Here is a 20,000-nt window from a genome sequence, read left to right as displayed (position 1 = left end):
TTAACTACCAAACCGTTGCTATGGACCCCTTCAAATAGTCATTCCTTGAATTCCTTTAACTCTACAGTTATCCTTTTTTGCCAAGTGTTTTTTATTTAACATTCCTTTTTATGGTTCAACTCACAACCATATTTGGTAAATCACGTGACCAAAACAGGAAATACCTAAAAACTCAGAGACTTAACTGTTTTTTTTCCCAAATTTTTAACGTTACAATATGAGAACATTCTAACACAAAATCTGTAGCATACAGTACATTTTAAAACAAATTATTTCGCAAAAAAAAGAATGACATCATAAGGCCTTCCTTTGATACACTTTTCAAAATATCAGTTCCCTTTTTTGTTCAAATAGAAATTCCATGCTACAGTTTATGAAAAATGATGGAACAGTTCCCATCCAGTGAGAAAACCGCCTTTATCTTTTGTTTTCTGGGAGCTTTTACCTGTTTTTCACGGAAACACACGGCAGAAGACTGGGACTAGTTGCGCATGCGCCCTCTGAATGGTGTCAGAAGTCCATTCAAAAAGTTACTTCATAAGACATCCCTGGGACCTTTTTTGTAGGGCTCTATTACGAAGAAGCTTCCTTAGCAACCATTGTCTTTCTGTAGTTAAGTGTCACCCCTCTTAAAGAGTTGTGGTTTGCATGCATGACAAAGGACAAGTAAATAAATTATACTCATTCACCCTAGAGTCATTGTCTGCTTTTACACGACAAGAAGGTGAAACATGGGACATATTAATTTTTTGTACATGTGAACACTGTATCCACACAGGACTGGGAAAAAACCTGCAGAAGAATCAGAGTGAAACAGTCTTTGGTCAAATTTTATGCATGCTGTTGCTTTTTACAGATTGCACAGGAGATTCCCCTATTTGTTCATCTATTCCGACAAAATGAGGCCACTACTTTACCAATTAGGAGGATACAAGAAATTCTGAAGCCTGACTTCAGCGAGCAGGGCTCTAATACAAGGGTATTTGAAGGGGAAGTTTACACTGCTTTTGTAAAGTATCTCAGAGAAGTGGCAAGTAAGTTACGTTTTTGACCACCAATAATAGTTGTAGAGAAAAATCTCTTCCAATTTCACCACTGAAAGGAGGAGTGGTGTCTCCCATTTTTGTGTACAAGGTATGCAAAGTATTTTTTCCATTTCTTCTCACAGACACATTACAAGACTGGCCTATCACAATAAGTACATCATTGTTGTACAATATCTTCTCAGCAAACAGACCTAAGGCTTCTAACTGAAATACGTGCCTTTGTTTTTCTTAAGGAGGCTCGAAAGGGTATTCGACTGAGCGCGCGAGCGTAAGCCACACACGCACTTCTAAAAGCTGCTCGCGCCAGCTCACGATTCAAAGTGGGTGACCAGAAATAAACAAAGACCGCAAATTTTTCTCACCTTTCTTCTAATTCCTATCCATATGAAATGTAAATAGACATCTCCTATTCACGAAAACAACGAAAATTGTACACAAACGGTTTCATGGTCACTTAAATCAGTTTGTGTTGGCCTGTAGCTTCACTTGCCCGTGCATTCGAATGAGCGGGTGACGCATGCGTAAATGCCGATCTTCCCCCCCCCCCCCCCTCATTTTTCTTGATTTTGCAACTTAACTCGCATATATCTCTGCTTCCAGACTGTGATTTTTTTCAATTTTTGCATGTTAGCTTAGATTAATTTAAAACGTGTGACCTACAGATTTTGTTGAATTTGAAATATTTTAGAGATTATTTCTAACATTATCTGGTAACGCTGAATGGGAAGATTTCACCGTCCCGTTTTTTTCAAAAAAGACAATATATGTTGATGTTAAGGCTCAAGATAATGCCTTATATCGTTGCCATGGTAACGTTATTTTGGAGGAAAGTGTTATGTGAGAAATCTATGACTGATACTTCATTCCCCTGGCCAATTTTTGTCTTGATATGATTACCCTAGTTGTATCTAAAAACAGAATATGTTTATTTGTTTGAAAAAAGGAGAAACTATTTTGAGCCTCCTTATCTACTTTATTATTGCTTTAACAGGTGGACGCCGAGGAAATATTGCTCTTGGAGATATTTTAAGGTTTTGCACAGGAGCTGATCAAGGACCAGTACTTGGTTACGCCTTGCATCCTTCAATCATTTTCGTAGAGGCAAATGAAGGGCATTTCATTCCAACAGCTAACACATGTATAAATTGCCTGAAACTCCCCAGACCATCTCTGATAGAGCCTTTACCATCTATGAAAACACTGCATGATCTGTATGATTATGCATTTGCGAATGCTCATTTTGGACTTGTGTAAACTACTCGTGAAAATGAAATTAAAGAACACTCAAACTTTTTTAATGTCACATTTACAAATGCTTACACATTAAGGCTGGTGTACACGTACGACACAAGCATAAACACAAGAAGCATACACAAACTCAGTAGCTTGTTCATCATTAGAGCCTTTTGTTAAAACAAAAGGCACTATTTAACAACAAGCTATTAAGTTTGCGTATTCTTACATGTACACTTGCGTCGTACATGTGGGTGTAAACCAGCCTTAAAGGAAATCAAGTTTGATACATGTTGGACAATAATCGTTTTCCTCCATTATGTCCCTCGTTGAACCATGTGTTGGACCTCTGTCAAGACATGGCAAAAGAAGTTAATACCGTAAGTGTCATGACTGTCACAGCTTCTGAGTCTCAGAGACTCTAACTGAGGTTCAGTTATTGGGGAATCTGTGTCTGGAACTTCTACTGTTGTTTCGCTCTCCACTTGCTCTGGAAGGGGACCATGCCAATCAATTCCATAATCCTAGGATACACAAGCCGTTAATATGTTATCAGGTAAAAAGTAATTGAAAGTTCGTGTAAAATATACATTTCTTGTTATTCCAGAATCACCTCTAGGATAGTAATGCACAGTACACCAATTTATTATGAAATATAGTGTGTCCAATTTTTGCATAAAATTTCGGTTATTACCACATAATTTTTTGTTAGGTGTTGTGGGAAACGCAGGGGAGTGACTTATTTCTATCAATTGTTGTCTTGTGGGATTAACCTTTGTTGGAAAAGTACTTAGAACAGTAAGCCCCTTTTCTCAACAGAATGCACTTTTTGAGTGCTAAAGAAATTGCATGGCATGTTCTCCTTCTTGTACTCATTGGTCTTTATAAGACAATGCTTTAAACAGCACAGTTCACGTTTTCTAAAGAGAGTTCACTGTTTATATTTAGAAATCAGTGTTAATAAGAGCACGATTTTATCTGGAAAGTAAAGGCCAAACAAATGCATGTAAGTTTGTGATTAAGTGGGAATACACCATAAGTTGATATTTCAGGTTATTTTTGATAGGAACAAATAAAATTAATACAAAAGAAAGGTGCCCCCTTTCATTCGCTTACCCCACCAGCCATTTCTTGATCGTCTTGATTAGACCAGACATTCATGTGGAGACCTGCTATCCATAGGTGAAGTGGACTGCGATTTCCCTTCGTCCTAAGTTTTTTTTGCCATGCATTTTTCCAGTTGGTCAAATGTGTATTGATAATAGGAACATAAACAAAATGCAAACACCAGAGGTCAATGGCATTGTTGGGATCCAGAATATTGCAGTTTTCAAGATGATAAAATAAATCATAAAACAGACAAAGGCAACCTTGGAAAACATCACGCCATAGCCTCTCTATCCGCTGGTTGTGGGTGCTTTTTCCTGTCAAGTGTGATACAAAATCAAATAAGTTAAAACACATTTTGCTCTTGATCTATATTCATAAAAAAAGTGATGATGATGATAGGAAACCCATCACTGGAATAAGTAAGGCGTAGGTATTACACATGGGCTGTGCAGCACTTGTCAGTAGTTTTTTAAGTACTGAAGTACTGAGAAATTCCAAAGTTATTCCACTGTTAGAATGCACTGGAATGAATGTGTCTTTGTGTATACTGTGGGGCCCTTTGCAAATGAAACAAAGCATCACTCACCAGCAATAATGCTTCCACGTCCTGGCCCTCTGCTTGGGTGAGTCAACATAAACCATCCAACATCGTAGTTCTCTCCACCTTTGTCACATCTCACTCTAGATGGCAGCCCATACTCAGCAACAGCTTGCTTAAATAATGTGAGGACTGTCGAGGCCCTGTTGTTCGTGGATGCTTGAAGGTAAACTGGCAATCTGGAGTAACCATCAACTCCTCCATGAACAACAATTCTCCACCCATAACATACCTCACAACTTCAGAAAGGCTGAAATTCGTTACGAACAATAAACCATGGTTACCTAAAAATTAGATTTGCATAAAAAAGGCCCGCTGCCAGCAGAGCCTTTTTTTCTTGCTCGCCCTCTTGTGAGTTTTAGAGAGGCTCTGCTCACAGGGTGGAGAAAAGGATGTAAATTTACCGAATTAATTTATGATTTCCATCAATATGTCAAAGCGTTTGAGGAGCAGGAACACTGTACACTCTTCGTCTAATGGACTGTCGCCACCTCTGGAGAACACCAGTGGGATCGGTTCTCAGAAGGGACTGCCTGATCCTTTCTCTTTGCAGCATCAGGCCACGGCTCTCCAGGTGCCCTTTTAGCATTCTCAAACCAACACCAGGATGTAGCTGTTGAATGCTCTCAACAACATGATCAAGTTCATCATCTCCAATGTTGCTGTACTTTCCTTTAAAAAAGACAGTAGGGTATTAAGGGACCGTTCTTTTTTGTGAGGAAGGGACGGGGTGGGGGATTGGCAGGTGAGGTTTTCTTGAGCTTGATGCGAAAACTGCATGCTCTCTTCCTAGCCTTTCTTTTTTCTCCCGTGGACCTCCCCCCCCTTCCCACTTAACAAAGAGTCAACATTTTTGGGCTCATCCCTCTCCCCAACCAAAGGAAAAAAAGCACAAGCAAACCTCTGCTGGTTCCCTTCATGATATTTCAGTGAAAAAAGGTGGTATAGTGTTATGACTTCCCATCTAGTCCATTTCTTCATTGGCAGAACTCGAACATGCTTACTTCCGCGTGTAAAGAGACAATTGCTGCATTCTTCGCCCCCGGAATCATAACCAGGATCATCAAACTACCATACTCGGCCTATGTCACGACATTTTACTAGGCCTAATAGAAATCGTCTCCCATGAGGAGTGACCTCACTGAAAACCCGCCAAGTATAAATGTACATCAAACCCATGCACAGCCGGTTTTATAACGATTTTCTTTTCTTACCTAACATTTTAATACCAAACACAGACAGTCTCCTCTCTACTGTTCTGATTGATACTCCCAACAACTGGCTGATTTGAGGAACTTTAAGGACGTTCGCGCCCAAAACGTTCCCACGTACAGATTTTTTTTAAACTTGCCACGCAGAAAGGTAATGATCTACTTTTGCCAAAAAGGCAAAAAAAATGGGGGGTCACCGTGCTCGTTTTCGAGATCATGAGGTGCATTTTTAGAAGATTGCGTTACTTTAAGACGATCTTAGCTTACAACTGTCAGCAATAAAAAAGCTACATGAGTGAAATTTAGATCAGGTAAACGTACTCAGTTCAACATAACTAATATAACTAAATTAACCTTTGCAGCTGATGTCTATTTCTGAGGTGAAATAGACCTTGAAAAACGATACATATTAGTCTAAGAAAGAAAACTTCGGTCGCACGACAGCATAAAAGGCCAAATATTTGTAACTTCTCACGTACAGATTTTTTTTGTTTTTTATTAAAATGGACAAAATCAAGAAAGGAAGTGATCTACGGAAAGAAAAATGGGGGTCACCGAGCATTCAAGAGAGTAAAATCGCTGCGAAGTTCTCAAAGCGATTGTCTATTCGCACTGTCACGCCATTGCGTGACATTTCCGAGAAGACCTGGGTCCACAGCTATCCCATGATGCCACATACTTTCATGTTCCCTTCTTGTGGAAAATTTTTGCGCCTTTAGCATCGTGTTTACTTGCGTGGTCTACGATGCATGACGTGCGCGTGACATGTGCAAAAAGATGCGCAGTAGCAATGGGCGCGAACGTCCTTAAAACCGTTCTCTCGTTCTCCACAAGAAAAACAAGCTGTTCCTCTTTTATATGAAAAGGTGGTCTGCCTCTACGTCCAAAGCGCACCTCCAACTCCCGAGTTTCGGGAAGATTATTGTTCGCGACGTTCCTCAAAATGCTCAAGACTTCGCTGGTGGCAGAGACAGCTCTGTCTGTGAACTGGCCACTGTTTACAAGTGCTTCATTGAGGTATTCTAATCGGAGAATTACACTAGTGATGTCATCTGGGATCCTAAAATGGTCAATTCTACTAATCGTGTCCTGAATTACTGACTTAACAAACGCCGGAGTGATAGGTGATGAGGACGCCATTGTTGTTTAATACCACTCGCAAAAAAATTTGTAAGAATTTTTTTCCCGCCAAAGATAGAAAGAAAGCCGAGAGAGGCCTAAGACATGTTCTCGTAACCAGACTCCCACGAACGCTAAGATTGCCGGATTGAACAAGTGTGAGGAACTTACCGATCGACTGTCGATCTCGACTGTCAAGATTGCCGTATTTCAACCTGTGAATTGCCTAATTGAATGTTTGAATCGGCAAATTGAGTGTTTGAATTGCCGAAGTGAAAGTATGAATTGCCGAATTGAATGCATGAATTAAATAAGCGGAATTGACCAATGCCGAATATTGGCGAGTTGAATGTTTGAATTGGCGAATTGATTGTTTGAATTAGCGAATAGATCGTTTTCACGTGACGTCATCATTTTCTAAAATCCAAAAGTAAAGAGCCACGAAAGTTTTTATCCTCATCAGGCATAAGAGGCGGTAAATTTGTATCCATTTGCAATCTTAAAGCTCAATAGCGTGCTTCGTTTGGAAACGAGAGCATTTTGAATTTCTGAGTTATAGCGGTGCGTGACACGAGGCGACGATCGAGTTTATTGAGAAATAAATATTTATCTCATGCTTTTGAGCCTTTTTAGAATTTAAAGCGTTAGGAAAAGTGCTTAGGTAAATAGCTGTCTGTTCAGTACAGATGATCACTCGCCTAGATAGCCAAAGTAAGTAACAGATGTTGACACTATTTTCCGGCCGCCATATTGGTGCACCACATTGGTGCACCACAGATGTGCACCAACATGGCGTTTTCATACTGGGCTCTGTAAATTTCTGCGAAACATTTCGACGAATATCTGAAGTTTGGGGAAACGCACAGGCCTAAAAATTGGAGAAGTGTCTTCTTCATTTATCTTCTACAACATCACGAATTCTTGACTTTTTCCACTGGATGGTTTTCGATTTATTTTTTTATTGCGTGACAGTGAAAACGATGGATAGATCGTTTTCACTGTCACGCAATAAAAAAATAAATCGAAAACCATCCAGTGGAAAAAGTCAAGAATTCGTGATGTTGTAGAAGATAAATGAAGAAGACACTTCTCCAAGTTTTAGGCCTGTGCGTTTCCCCAAACTTCAGATATTCGTCGAAATGTTTTGCACAAATTTACAGAGCCCAGTATGAAAACGCCATGTTGGTGCACATCTATGGTGCACCAATGTGGTGCACCAATATGGCGGCCGGAAAATAGTGTCAACATCTGTTACTTACTTTGGCTATCTAGGCCAGTGATCATCTACACTGAACAAGAAGGTATTTACCTAAGCTCTTTTCCTAACGCTTTAAACTCTAAAAAGTCTCATAACCATGAGATAAATATTTATTTCTCAAAAAACTCTATCGTCGCCTCGTGTCACGCACCGCTATAACTCAGAAATTCAAAATGCTCTGGTTTCCAAACGAAGCACGCTATTGAGCTTTAAAATTGCAAATGGATCAAATTTACCGCCTCTTATGCCTGATGAGGATAAAAACTTTCGTGGCTCTTTAGTTTTGGACTTTAGAAAATGATGACGTCACGTGAAAACGATCTATTACAAATTGCCGAAGTGAATGTTTGAATTGAAGAATTGAATGTTTGAATTGACCAATTCAATGTTTGAATTGAAGAATTGAATGTTTGAATTGAAGAATCGAATGTTTGAATTGCCGAATTGAATGTTTGCATTGAAGAATTGAATGTTTGCATTGAATAATTGAATGTTTGTGTTGAAGAATTGAATGTTTGCATTGAATAATTGAATGTTTGAATTGGATAATTGAATGTTTGAATTGAATAATTGAATGTTTGAATTGGATAATTGAATGTTTGAATTGAACGATTGAATGTTTGAATTGACCAATTGAATGTTTGAATTGATCAATTGAATGTTTGAATTGCCGAATTGAATGTTTACATTGAACAACTGAATGTTTGCATTGAATAATTGAATGTTTGAATTGAATAATTGAATGTTTGAATTGGATAATTGAATGTTTGAATTGAACGATTGAATGTTTGACTCGTCCAATTGAATGTTTGAATTGAAGAATAGAATGTTTGAATTGCCGAATTGAATGTTTGAATTGACAAATTAACAGTTTGAATTGAATGATTTCGAGTTTAAATTGCAAGATAGAATGCTTGAACTGAAGGTTTGGACTCAACAACAACAAGTTTGAATTTTGTCGGGGATGGATACCCATAGTCGAGGGGAACGAAGACTCTGGGAACGAGATTGCTACTTACGCTGCTGCATCGGCAGTCATGCGAAAAAGAGCTCTGGGGTCGCACTCGCCGAGGATTTCGCAGAGGGGTTGGGGAATGGTAAATGACCAATTGGCCAATCAGAACGCGCGTTTTACCCACGTTTTTACATGACGTCACGACCGCCATGTTGGTGCCCCTAAACAAAGGAAAGGCGGCCATGTTGGTGCCCCGACCAAATCCTCCCGGAATTTAACTCTATTATTATGCAAACGCTTCCTTTTGTTTTCGTTGAAAAACATGCCTGTTGATCACGTGAGTGAAAAACAACCACATGCGGTTTGTGGAACCGATCTAGGTGTTGGATTGACACTGTTTAAACTACTTCAGCAACCGTCCGGACCCTTTTTAGTGTGACGTTTTATTGCAATATCAAAAAACCTAATGGCGTCCGTAAATCGTGCCTCAGATGAGCCCTCGTCTTCTGGAGAACTGAGAGGCTATGACGAGCATTTTCATCCACCCCTCGAGAGTGATTATAAGCTGAGATGCCCTATCTGCTTTATGGGTCTGCGAGAACCAGTTCAAACTTCCTGTGGCCACAGATATTGTGGAGGTTGCATCTTGCGTGTTATCTGGTCAGGCTAAGTTAGCTTGTACTTTTTGTGTCCTTTGATTCTTGTTTCAATCGTCTACGCCCTGACGAGCTTATTAAAGCGTGAAATTTTCGATGGAACGGTCTAGTTTTGCAAGTGTAGCCATAGTTCTTGGTGGATAAGACAAACACGTAAACACACCACTCGGTTTTATTTCAAAAGATTTCTTCCACGGCGTTCACCATGATTTGGGCAACTCTTAGCCATACTTTAAACACGTACATGTAACACTGACAATAATTTAATTAATGCACCTATCAATGTTAAGCCCCGGGGTGGGGGACGGGCTGACCCAGGGGAATTTGCCATTTTCGTGGAAGCTAGCGTCAAATTTCCAACCCCTGGGCACCTACAGACGGTCAAATCCCCCCCACGGGGCCCCGGGCACCTTCGCAACATCACATTCCTGTCCTGGAGTAACTTTTTTTCATCAGATTCACATTCTTGGAACACCAATGTTCTTTGCTGTCGATTTCAAATTCCCTTTTTAACAGCTAATGGAAATCTGTAGTGTAACATGAAACTTTTCTCATGGTACTGAACAAGAACCTAACATTTATCAAAACAGCATGAACAAGATTAACCAGCTTTTGAATCAATCATGCATGCACAATGATAGAATGGATAATTCATGAATATGTAGAAATATACAAAAAGCAATCACGAAAAGAAAATAGAAAGAAACATTCTCGTACTTGTGAACACTCCAGCAAGGACTGATAGAAGTGATGGTCTTTATTTACAAAAAGACAAGACCAGGGGTGGATCTAGGATGAAATAATGACCGGTTTCCAAAACAACGAAAGAGTTTCTAGGAGGTTCGGGGGCATGCTTCCCCGGGCATTTTTTAGATTTTAGCTCTCCAAAAGTCCCCTTTCCCATGTTTCTGACCTACTTCCGTAAAATGGTGGAAATTGGTATGGATCAGCCCCTAAAGATGGATTTGCTTACCTTTTTTCCACCCATGGTGTCCAGAAAAATCGGGAAAACCAAAGAAGTCTCAGCAAAACCAAGATTGAGGATAACTCATCTCCAGGTTCTGTCGGTGTTCCAATATGGCGGACATGTCAAATTCCCGACCATGGGGCAACGCATATGTGTCAAAATCCCTACCCAGGGGAGGGCTCTCTGAGTCAATTTCCTGTAGGTATTTTGTTATTCAAAAGTACTGCAACTCAACTTATTTAGTTAACAATAATAGAATAATATTTCCAAAGGATCTTGATATCAGCAGGCAAGTCAGAAATTTAAAGAAAACGAGAAAACGTTTGAGATTACAAGACCTGTTTCAACACAAAGTTCTGTCATCTTCAGTTGATTAATGTACAAAGCGTTAAGTTGAATTTATAAGGAGGAAAAAGTGCTAATTATGCCAGTAACAAGGGAATGTACATAAAACGTGTTAATTAATGTGAGAATTAAAAAGATAGTTTTAGATTTACGTGATGCAATTGTTGATTAAGAGAAGGTTGTTCTCTTTGAATATGAAACGCTTCTTTTATCTTGAGTTGAAAAGTCGTAGAGGCGTGATCTAAGATATGGAAACAGTCCCCTGAAGACAGGGCGCGACAATGTTCGGAATTCTGTAAGTGTTTGAAGATGTGAGAGACCCTATCATTGACTAAGTGCTCACGCATGTGTGCAGTGGAAAAATGCCGGGTTGTTTCGCCGACACAACAGCCATTACACTTTCACTTTTGTGCAGGACATCCAATTGTTATCCATGTTTGGTAAGTTTATGGTCTCTTTTGATGTAGAAAGTCTCTTTACCAAGTTGAACATACCCCTTGAGGAATGCATTGACCTAGCTGTCAATTACATTTCCAAGGGCAATCCTGACCTTAAGTTAAGTGAAACTGAACTTAGAAGCCTTTTCACTATAGATACCACCCAGACTCATTTCTTATTTAATGGCTCTTTTTATGACCAAATTGATGGCGTAGCCATGGGGTCTCTTCTTGCCCCTGTTCTAGCCAATCTTTTTATGGGGCATCATGAAAAACTATGGTTGGAAAAATTTCAAGGCTCTGAAATGTTATTTTGCCACCGATATGTTGATGACACTTTTTGTTTATTTCACTCGGAACATGATGCCATTACATTTTTTGATTACATCAACTCTAGACACCCAAACATTACATCTAGGTTCACTATGGAAAAAGAAGCTCATCACAAAATAATTACCATTTTTAGATGTTTTAGTTGATAATATTGATCCCAATTCTTTTCTAACTAGAGTAAGAAAACCTTTACTGGGTTATTGACTAATTATTTCAGTTTCACTTCGTACTCTTACAAAGTGGGTCTCGTCAGGACTCTTATAGATAGGGCCTATAAGATTAACAACACCTGGTTGGGGCTACACGAGGGCATAACTAAGCTTATGGAAATCCTAAAAAAGAATCTTTTCCCTGCCCATTTAATGGAAAGGGTTGTAAACCGTTATACATTACTGGGACCCTAAGTAATCATTGTCCCCAGGGTTCCCTTCCCACCTCACCCATATTTTATTTTAAGCTACCTTACATAGGTCATTTTTCTGTTGTCACTCAGAAAAAGATCCGTCACTTTATCAAGCACTACTGCAATGATTTGGACATCAAACTAGTTTTTTCCTCCTTTAAGATAGGCAACTTGCTTGGTGTGAAAGACCCTATCCCTGGCCTGGTGGGCTTCCTTCACGTGTGGTTTATAAGTTTGCATGTGCGGGCTGTATTATGCCTGTTATGTCGGCGAAACAACCCGGCATTTTTCCACATGCGTGTGTGAGCACTTAGTCAGTGGTAGGGCCTTTCACAACTTCAAACACCTACAGAATTCCGAACATTGTCGTGCCCTGTCTACCGGGGACTGTTTCCATATTTTAGATCACGCCTCTACGACTTTCCAACTCAAGATAAAAGAGGCGTTTCATATATATTCAAAGAGAACAACCTTCTCTTAATCAAGAATTGCATCACATAAATCTAAAACTATCCTTTTAATTCTCACATTAATTAACACGTTTTATGTACATTCTCTTGTTACTGGCATAATTAGCACTTTTTCCTACTTATAAATTCAACTTAACGCTTTGTACATTAATCAACTGAAGATGACAGAAGTTTCTGTCAAAACATGTCTCGTAATCTCAAAAGTTTTGTCACTTTCTTTAAATTAAAATAGAATAATAGAAATTGCACACTTTGAATCTCCAACAACAATGTAGATGTCAACGTGTTTTGCAATAATATGGAAAGTACTGCTGTAATTTTTGAATGGCCATAATTTTAACAGGAATATACTGAACAATAATTAATTAAGTTGAATAAAATCAGTGCCATGTAAAAAATCACCAAAGTGTTTTGAGACTTTTCAGTGTGAAATGGATATGTAATGGGGAATCAAACTCTTGTACATGAAAGTTGTTTCACTTGTAGAATTTTTGTTTTGCAAGATACAGCCATGAATTATAAGTCAAATTGTTGGTTGAATTGTGCACTTTGCAGACAACATATTTCCTTTGAAAATTAAATTAAATTGTTCACAACTTAATGGTTACAAAACGAAAAACAAACTTCTCTACTCGCGGACCAAAGGCCGAAATTTACAACAGCTATTGGTCGATAAGAACACATACGTACGCTGGTTTAGGTTGTAGCTTGTTCACTCGATATAGAACACGATGGTTTGAAAATAAATATTAAACAACACTCAAAGCAAGTGCACACAACAAAATGACCAGGGAAGTGGGAAAAAATGTGTTTTCACCCACCTCCGAACACAAGATAATCAATAGTCACGTGCATCATGCAAGTTTGTCTATTAAATGACATCACACATCATTGAAACACACACTGTCAGTGTTCCCTCCAGGGAACCTTACATTACACTTTTCACAGCACAATCGAGAATTTTTCTGCCTGCTGCAATACTTAACGCAGCATTAAGCTGGCCGCCTCGCAAGCCTTGCATCTTCACTAGGCTTGCTCGTTGGCAATTATTATTATCATTATTGTTATTATTATTATTATTATTATTATTATTATTATTACTATTATTATTGTATAATAAAAACAACTTTATTTATTTCACTTACTTACATTAAAGAAATAGAAATAATTGATAAATTTAACAAATTCAAAATTCTATAAAATTACGAATTCCATGATGCAGAGATATTAAAATCACACAATCGAATTATACTAATGACGGCTAAACTAGTTATTATTATTATTATTATTATTATTATTATTATATGCTGATGGCAAATTCATGGACAACTTAAACTTGCACTTCAAAATAAATGGTTCTTTTGAGAGCCAAAATGGTTCTTTCCAGAACCACTACATCTTGAAAAAGACATTGACCGACAATGCTTATCTTAAGCCTTAATTTCTACAAATTAATTAGGGTGAAAATGCAATTATTGTTAGCTGAGGTTTAACCAAGATAAAGCACACCCCAAGTAATGTAGATTTGCAGGAAACAATTGTAATTATTGCTTGTGGTATTATGAAGCCCTTTTCTCACCAGAATTTTGTGGTTTGGGGCCCATTTACCCCCTGACTTGAAAATTCAAGGCTTCAAAGAACAAGTGGGACAAGAGTTAGTGCTTGTCTAGAGATTCAAATACTGATCCCAAGGTGATTGCTGACAGATTTTGTAAATATTTCACTAATATTGGCCCAAGCCTTGGAAGTGCTATACCAGCAGACTGTTAATTCGAATTTTCGTTCATTCCTCATTGACAGTATATAATAACAATATTGTATTGCTCTAAAGCCAACCACTACAATTATAGAACTTGAAGACATTTCTAAAACATAATTGATCTTCTGGGAAAGCCCCTGGTTATGACAACATGCCAATGCATGTAATCAAAAGCTCTTTTCACTTAATTCCGTCACCTTTTAGCGAATATTATTAATCAGTCGCTGCAAAAAGGCATTTTCCCAGACAAAGTGAATGTTGCTAAAGTAATCCCTGTTTACAAAAGGGAGGAGCCTTGTCTTTTTGTGAATAAACAGGACTATTTCTCTATTTATCAAATTGTTCAAAATTTTTTGAGAGAGTTATATGTACAATCGGTTAATAGAGTTTGTTGAAGAATGTGACATACTCTAGCTACTGTTGTCAAATTGGTTTTCGGAAAAACAACTCTACTTCTCTTGCATCTATTCACCTTATTAACAAAATTTCATCTGCAGTTGATCAACATGAGACCACTGCAGGGGTTTTCTTTGCCAGATCTCTCTAGAGCATTTGATGCCATTGACCATCAAATCCTCTTTGGCAGGCTGGAACATTATGGTATTGGTGGCCTGGCTTTGGAGTAGATTAAAAGTTATTTTTCTTGTCGTCAACAATTTGTTCTATTTAATTCTACATGTTCCTCTAAGGAGACCATTAAAATGTGGTGTCCCTCAAGGTTCCATTTTAGGTCCACTATTTTTCATATTATACACAATGTATTAACGATATATTCCCCACCATGCTTCTCACTTAACTCATCCTTTACTTTTTTCTGATGACACCAGTATTTTTTATTCACATTCAGACCCAAAAAGGGTACAATCTCTAGAAAATGACAAGCTGCACAATTATGATATGTGGTTGGAATGTAACAATTAATTAAGCTTTCAGTTAATAAAATTATTAAAAAGACTAATTTTGTTATCTTTAACCAAGACAGAGAATAGCTACCGGTAATCATGATTTTAACAAGGGTGTCTATCTTGATGAGCATCTTACTTGGAAGCATCACATAAGTTTTGTATCAAAGCAAATACCAAAATCTGTTAGTATTATATTTAGATCTCGATTAAACTAGCCTTGTGATACTCAATCACTAATTTATCCTTACATTTATTACTTACCAGTATTGTAATTCCACTTGATCCTCTACATATCTCTCCAATTTAAATAGAATAACAAATTCAGATTACCAAGCGCATTCTGCTCCTTCAGTTGTGAAATTAGGCATTGGACATTCAAATAAATTCATTTCAAATTTCTAAGTTCATGTTCATGTTAAGTTCATGTTCACAATCAGTTAGTGCCTTCGATGTAGCTGCCAAGTGCACAATAATATTATTACGGCACCTTCTAGAATAGCCAACCATTATTGCCCACATTTTTGGGGGGAGCCTGAAAAATTTAGACTTCAACGGGGTTTGAACCCATGACTTCGTGATACCGGTGCGACGCTCTAACCAACTGAACTATGAAGCCACTGACTTTGGAGCTGGTCATTTGTGGGTTCTAATGTTCCCGTGAGGAATGAATCAATGATGAAATGATATATGAAAAGGGTCATATATGAACTGCAGATATGAAATCAAGTGAAGCTATGATCCTCGCAATAATGAACGTAATTTTTGCAATTGCGTAAAGAAGCCTCAAAAATTCAGGACTTCAACAGGGTTTGAACCTGTGACCTCGCGATACCGGTGCGAGATTGCTCTAACCAACTGAGCTATGAGGCCACTGACGTTGGGAGCTGGTCATTTATGGGTTCTAATGTTACTGTGAGGAATGAATCAATGATGAAATGATGTATGAAATGGATCATATATGAACTGCGGATATGAAATCAAGTGAAGCTATGATCCTCACAGTTGCGGACACAATTTTTGCAATTGTGTAAAGAAGGCAACTTTGCCGTTACAATTCCTCATGTATTGCTACTTTGAATAAACGGATCAGACAATAAAAAGTATATTTCGGTAGTTTGGTCCACTTTGGCCTCGCTAGCAAAATCCCCCCCCCCCCCTCCCCCTCCCTCCCCCAACATAAAATCCTGGTTACGGGCCTGCACTAACATCAAACAATTTACAATAATTATTTATCAAGGTCCAAAATCTGGAACTCTCTTCCTGGATCCTGGATCAAAGTTATTACTAATTCATCTAGTTATCTGATCTTCAAGAAAAATATGTTAGGGTTTCTTTAAAAAAAAAAAATACCTGAGTTATGCCGCACAAGCATTCCATGAGATTACATGTGTATTTAGATTAATGACAGGGATATTAAGGGGCCCCTGTTAATTATAAGCCCAGCGATTTCTTGGGGTCTCATCGCCAGAATTATTGTAACAGCCATCCTTCTTTTTTTATTAATGACTTTATTATTATTATTATTATTATTATTGATTGTCCTCATAATACTATTAATTGTGTGGCAAATAAACATTCATTCATTCATATGTTGTACCTGCATAAAAAGGATGTTTGATTTGGATGCACTACATACATATATACATACATAACTTTATTTAGTAAAGCAGGTCAAGAGGAAAAAAGCAACTTTACAGCTGATGTGGACCTACTGTAATAAAATTAACAATACATACATATGGTAGTGATTATACTTTAGATAAATAAGATAAATAATCGCTAAAAATAAATAAAACATAAATATGTATTAATAATAATAAAAATCGGAATGCTTATTATAAACTACTGAGCTGTCTTTTTCAAAAGTGATATTCATAACAGTATGTTTTAACTGCTTCAGTCCATTTTTAAAGCCTGTTTGATTAGAAAAAGATCTTACACTATCAGACAGGGAATTCCAGGCGATTGCAGCCCTGTGTACAAAGGAATTACGACCGAGCTCAGTGTTTGGTCTATTAACTAAAATATTTAAAGATTTCCTAAGATTATAGCTCTTACAGGTCCTAACAACTAAATTAGTTGTATTATGAATTTATTTCCTCTAAACCTAAATTATAAAAAGCCTAATCATTAAAATACGAAATTTATAAAAATATTCAAGAGGCATCCACCCCGCTCTTGCTAAAATATCTTCATCAGTCATGCAACTTATGAATTAGTCTAGCAGCTCTAATATGTATCAATTCTAATTCTTTAAATTTGGAGCCAGAGCCCCAAACCACAACTCCATAGAGGACACTTGGGATTACAGTCTTAAAATACAGAGTTTCTAACATAGATTTGGGTAAAAAACTTATACGTCTCAGCATTTTGACTTTAGTATTGAATGACACACAAATTGATTTAATATGCTGAGACCAAGACAGTTTATCATCGATGGTAACCCCGAGACAAGCAGTAGAGGATATGTACTGAATAAAATCCTCACCCAACTTCAGAGGTTTCAAAGGACCAATGAAGGGATTAATGCTCAAAATCATTGTCTCAGATTTACCCTCGTGAATAATCAGTCTATTCTTAAGGCACCAGGTATACACCTGGTCAAGAACCTCTTGTAAAACAAGAATGATCTCATCAACAGTGTCACCTATTACATAAATTGTTGTATCGTCCGCATACATATATGATGCCCCTCTGTTAACATGATCTGATAAATCATTTACATAAGTTGCAAAGAGTCTGGGACCTAATAAGGACCCTTGGGGTACTCCAAATTTAACAGGTCTTAAATCTGATCTTGACAACCATTAACTTGAGTCCTAATTTGCACACGGTTGGAGAGGTAATCATTGATCCAATTCCACATACTACCCATAACTCCAATTCCTTTAAGTTTTTCAACAAGGATAGTGTGATTTACACAATCAAAAGCCTTACGGAAATCAATGAATAAGACTCCAACCTTGCGACCTCCATCCAAAGCCTCTCTCCAAGCTTCAGTAAGATGTAGCAGAAGACTTTCAGTTGAATAACCTTTTCTAAAGCCCCATTGCTTATTAGTTAAAATACTATTAGATAAAATATGATCATCAAAGGACTTACATACAATCCTTTCAAGCAGTCTTCCTGGGACACGAAGCAAAGATACAGATGCTACTAGCTGACTCATAGGGAACAAAACACTGCTTTCTTTTGTGCATCATAGACTATAAAGTTAATGAATCCATGGATCCCAAGAGCCCATCGGTTTTGGTATGTGAAATCTTGTTTCTCTTTCCCTCAATTATTTTGATTGCTTCTTGTTTCTGTACTGGTCTCTCCGCAATCTGTATCTTTTTCTTCTAAGCAATCACATTATCTTGACTGAAAGATTATGTGCAAATTCTGCTGTCTGGGCATCCATTTTCAAACATTCATGATAACACAATATGGCACGTAAGGGGATTTGAGAAGTGTGAGAAAGTGGTTTTAATCTGTTATGTCAAGTAAAACAACAGAAGTTCTTCTCTCCTATTTGGTTTTGTTTATCCTTTCTTGTATTTATGAACAACCGTACATGGTCAAAAAAAGATTGATTAAAGAGACAGTTCTTGCTGTACAATTACATCAAGTTTATTTGCCAGGTTGCCCTTTATTTTTGTCTTTGGGCTGTCACTGTGCCAGGTGACTTAATTCACCAGTTTGTCATAATTTGCAGTCAGTAGTGGCTTAATTTCACAATAGTGTGGTCTGTTGGCATTACTGAGGAGCTTTTGGTTAACTGTTGATGGTGCTCCATGTGTTTTCTGAGCTACACTCCAACCATTTCTCAAAAGTGTTTTTGTTCTGTTAAAGTTAATAAAATAGGAATAATGTATCATTGTACTCTTTACGCCTGGTCTATCTATTCAGCAGTGGCACAAGTATTTTTTTTTGTTCTTTTAGAGATGGTAGTCGTAAGTGTCCAGTTGATGGTGAACCTTTGCATGAGTCTCAGGTAACTCATTCTTTGGTGTTGATTTGATATCTCTGACAGAGTTGAAAACGAACTCTGGCTTCATAATTTGAAAGGTGGTTTTGTAGAAGGTCTTATTAAGTTTTTATATGTAATTCCTTGGAAATCTCTTTAGTAGGCAGAGGGACACTCTTATTTCTTTCGTTTCTTTTGTGTTTTTTTTTTTTTTTTTCAGGAATCTTAATCACATTGTTAAAGTTGAACCACAGGTAACCCAGGCTCACTGTGTGTGCCACATAGGTAAATATAAAGAACATATGAGTTGAAGTTTAGGTCTGCAAATTTGCAAGAAAATGGAGATAAAAATCGATGAAACTTACCATGTGGTGAGCTGTTGTTCCCTTTAATATGTACACGAACTTTCGGGAAAAATGGTCCCCGTTCACCTTCCTTTATAGTATATTGACAAGGTAGGAGATGGAAGCCAGCGACTCCGATCGACCCAAAACAAGCACGATTTTTTTCGTGAAAGTCGAATCCAGTTGCTAAATAAACACGCCAGGCTCGTGTAATGTGAATTTCTCTAAACCATGAATCCACTGAAGCATCTCTGGAGATGCTTCAGTGGAATCATGGTTTAGAGAAATTCATGTTCCACGAGCCTGGCTTGTTTATTTAGCGACTGGATTCAATTTTCGCAAAAAAAATCGTGCTTGTTTTGGGTCGATGAGAGTCCCTAAGCTGGCTTCCGTCTCCCACCTTGTCACTATACTATGAAGGAAGGTGAACGAAACTTCGTGTACGTATTAAAGACAACAACAGCTCAACACATGGTAAGTTTCCTCAATTTTTATTTCCATTTTCTCACAAATTTCCAGACCTAAACTTCACCTCATATGTTCTCTATATTTACCTATGTGGCACACGCAGTGAGCCTGGGTTACCTGTGATTGAACCACAAATTATCATCTTGATGTGTAGGGTTGAATAAGGGCTAGTCTGCACTGCCTTTGCCAATGATGAAACCCTTAAATATTATTTTTAACAGATCCATTTTCAGGTTCAGATTCATACATATATTTGACATGTAGCTTTAATGTCCTCCTGAAGTGGCCCGACAGGGTTGGTTACAGGGACATTTAATATAAGGGAAAAATGAGCTTTCCAGATGATAGAAGTCAGGGAAATTTAAAAAAAATCTGCAAGGAATATAGAATGCCAGTACCTACCTATTCCTCCTTCCAACCTCCCTACACACCTC

General features: G+C 37.8%; 2 protein-coding genes across 2 annotated transcripts in view; both read left to right on the top strand.

Moving 5' to 3' along the window:
• LOC138059134 (uncharacterized) overlaps nucleotides 1–3,335 on the top strand; it is a 5,093-nt gene extending 1,758 nt beyond the window's left edge. Inside the window, exons 3-4 of the mRNA XM_068904668.1 lie at nucleotides 857–1,034; nucleotides 2,038–3,335. Of these exons, the coding sequence (XP_068760769.1) occupies nucleotides 857–1,034; nucleotides 2,038–2,300 (441 nt within the window). The 3' untranslated portion in view covers nucleotides 2,301–3,335. The remainder of the gene's footprint in view (nucleotides 1–856; nucleotides 1,035–2,037) is intronic.
• Nucleotides 1–20,000, top strand: part of LOC138059126 (receptor-type tyrosine-protein phosphatase S-like) — a 183,748-nt gene that overhangs the window by 48,666 nt on the left and 115,082 nt on the right. The gene's annotated exons all lie outside the window — the stretch shown is intronic.

Source organism: Montipora capricornis, chromosome 8 (genome assembly GCF_036669925.1).
Source record: "Montipora capricornis isolate CH-2021 chromosome 8, ASM3666992v2, whole genome shotgun sequence".
NCBI lineage: Eukaryota > Metazoa > Cnidaria > Anthozoa > Scleractinia > Acroporidae > Montipora > Montipora capricornis.
The sequence above is the reverse complement of the archived record's forward strand: the minus strand, read 5'-3'. Positions and strand labels throughout refer to the sequence as shown.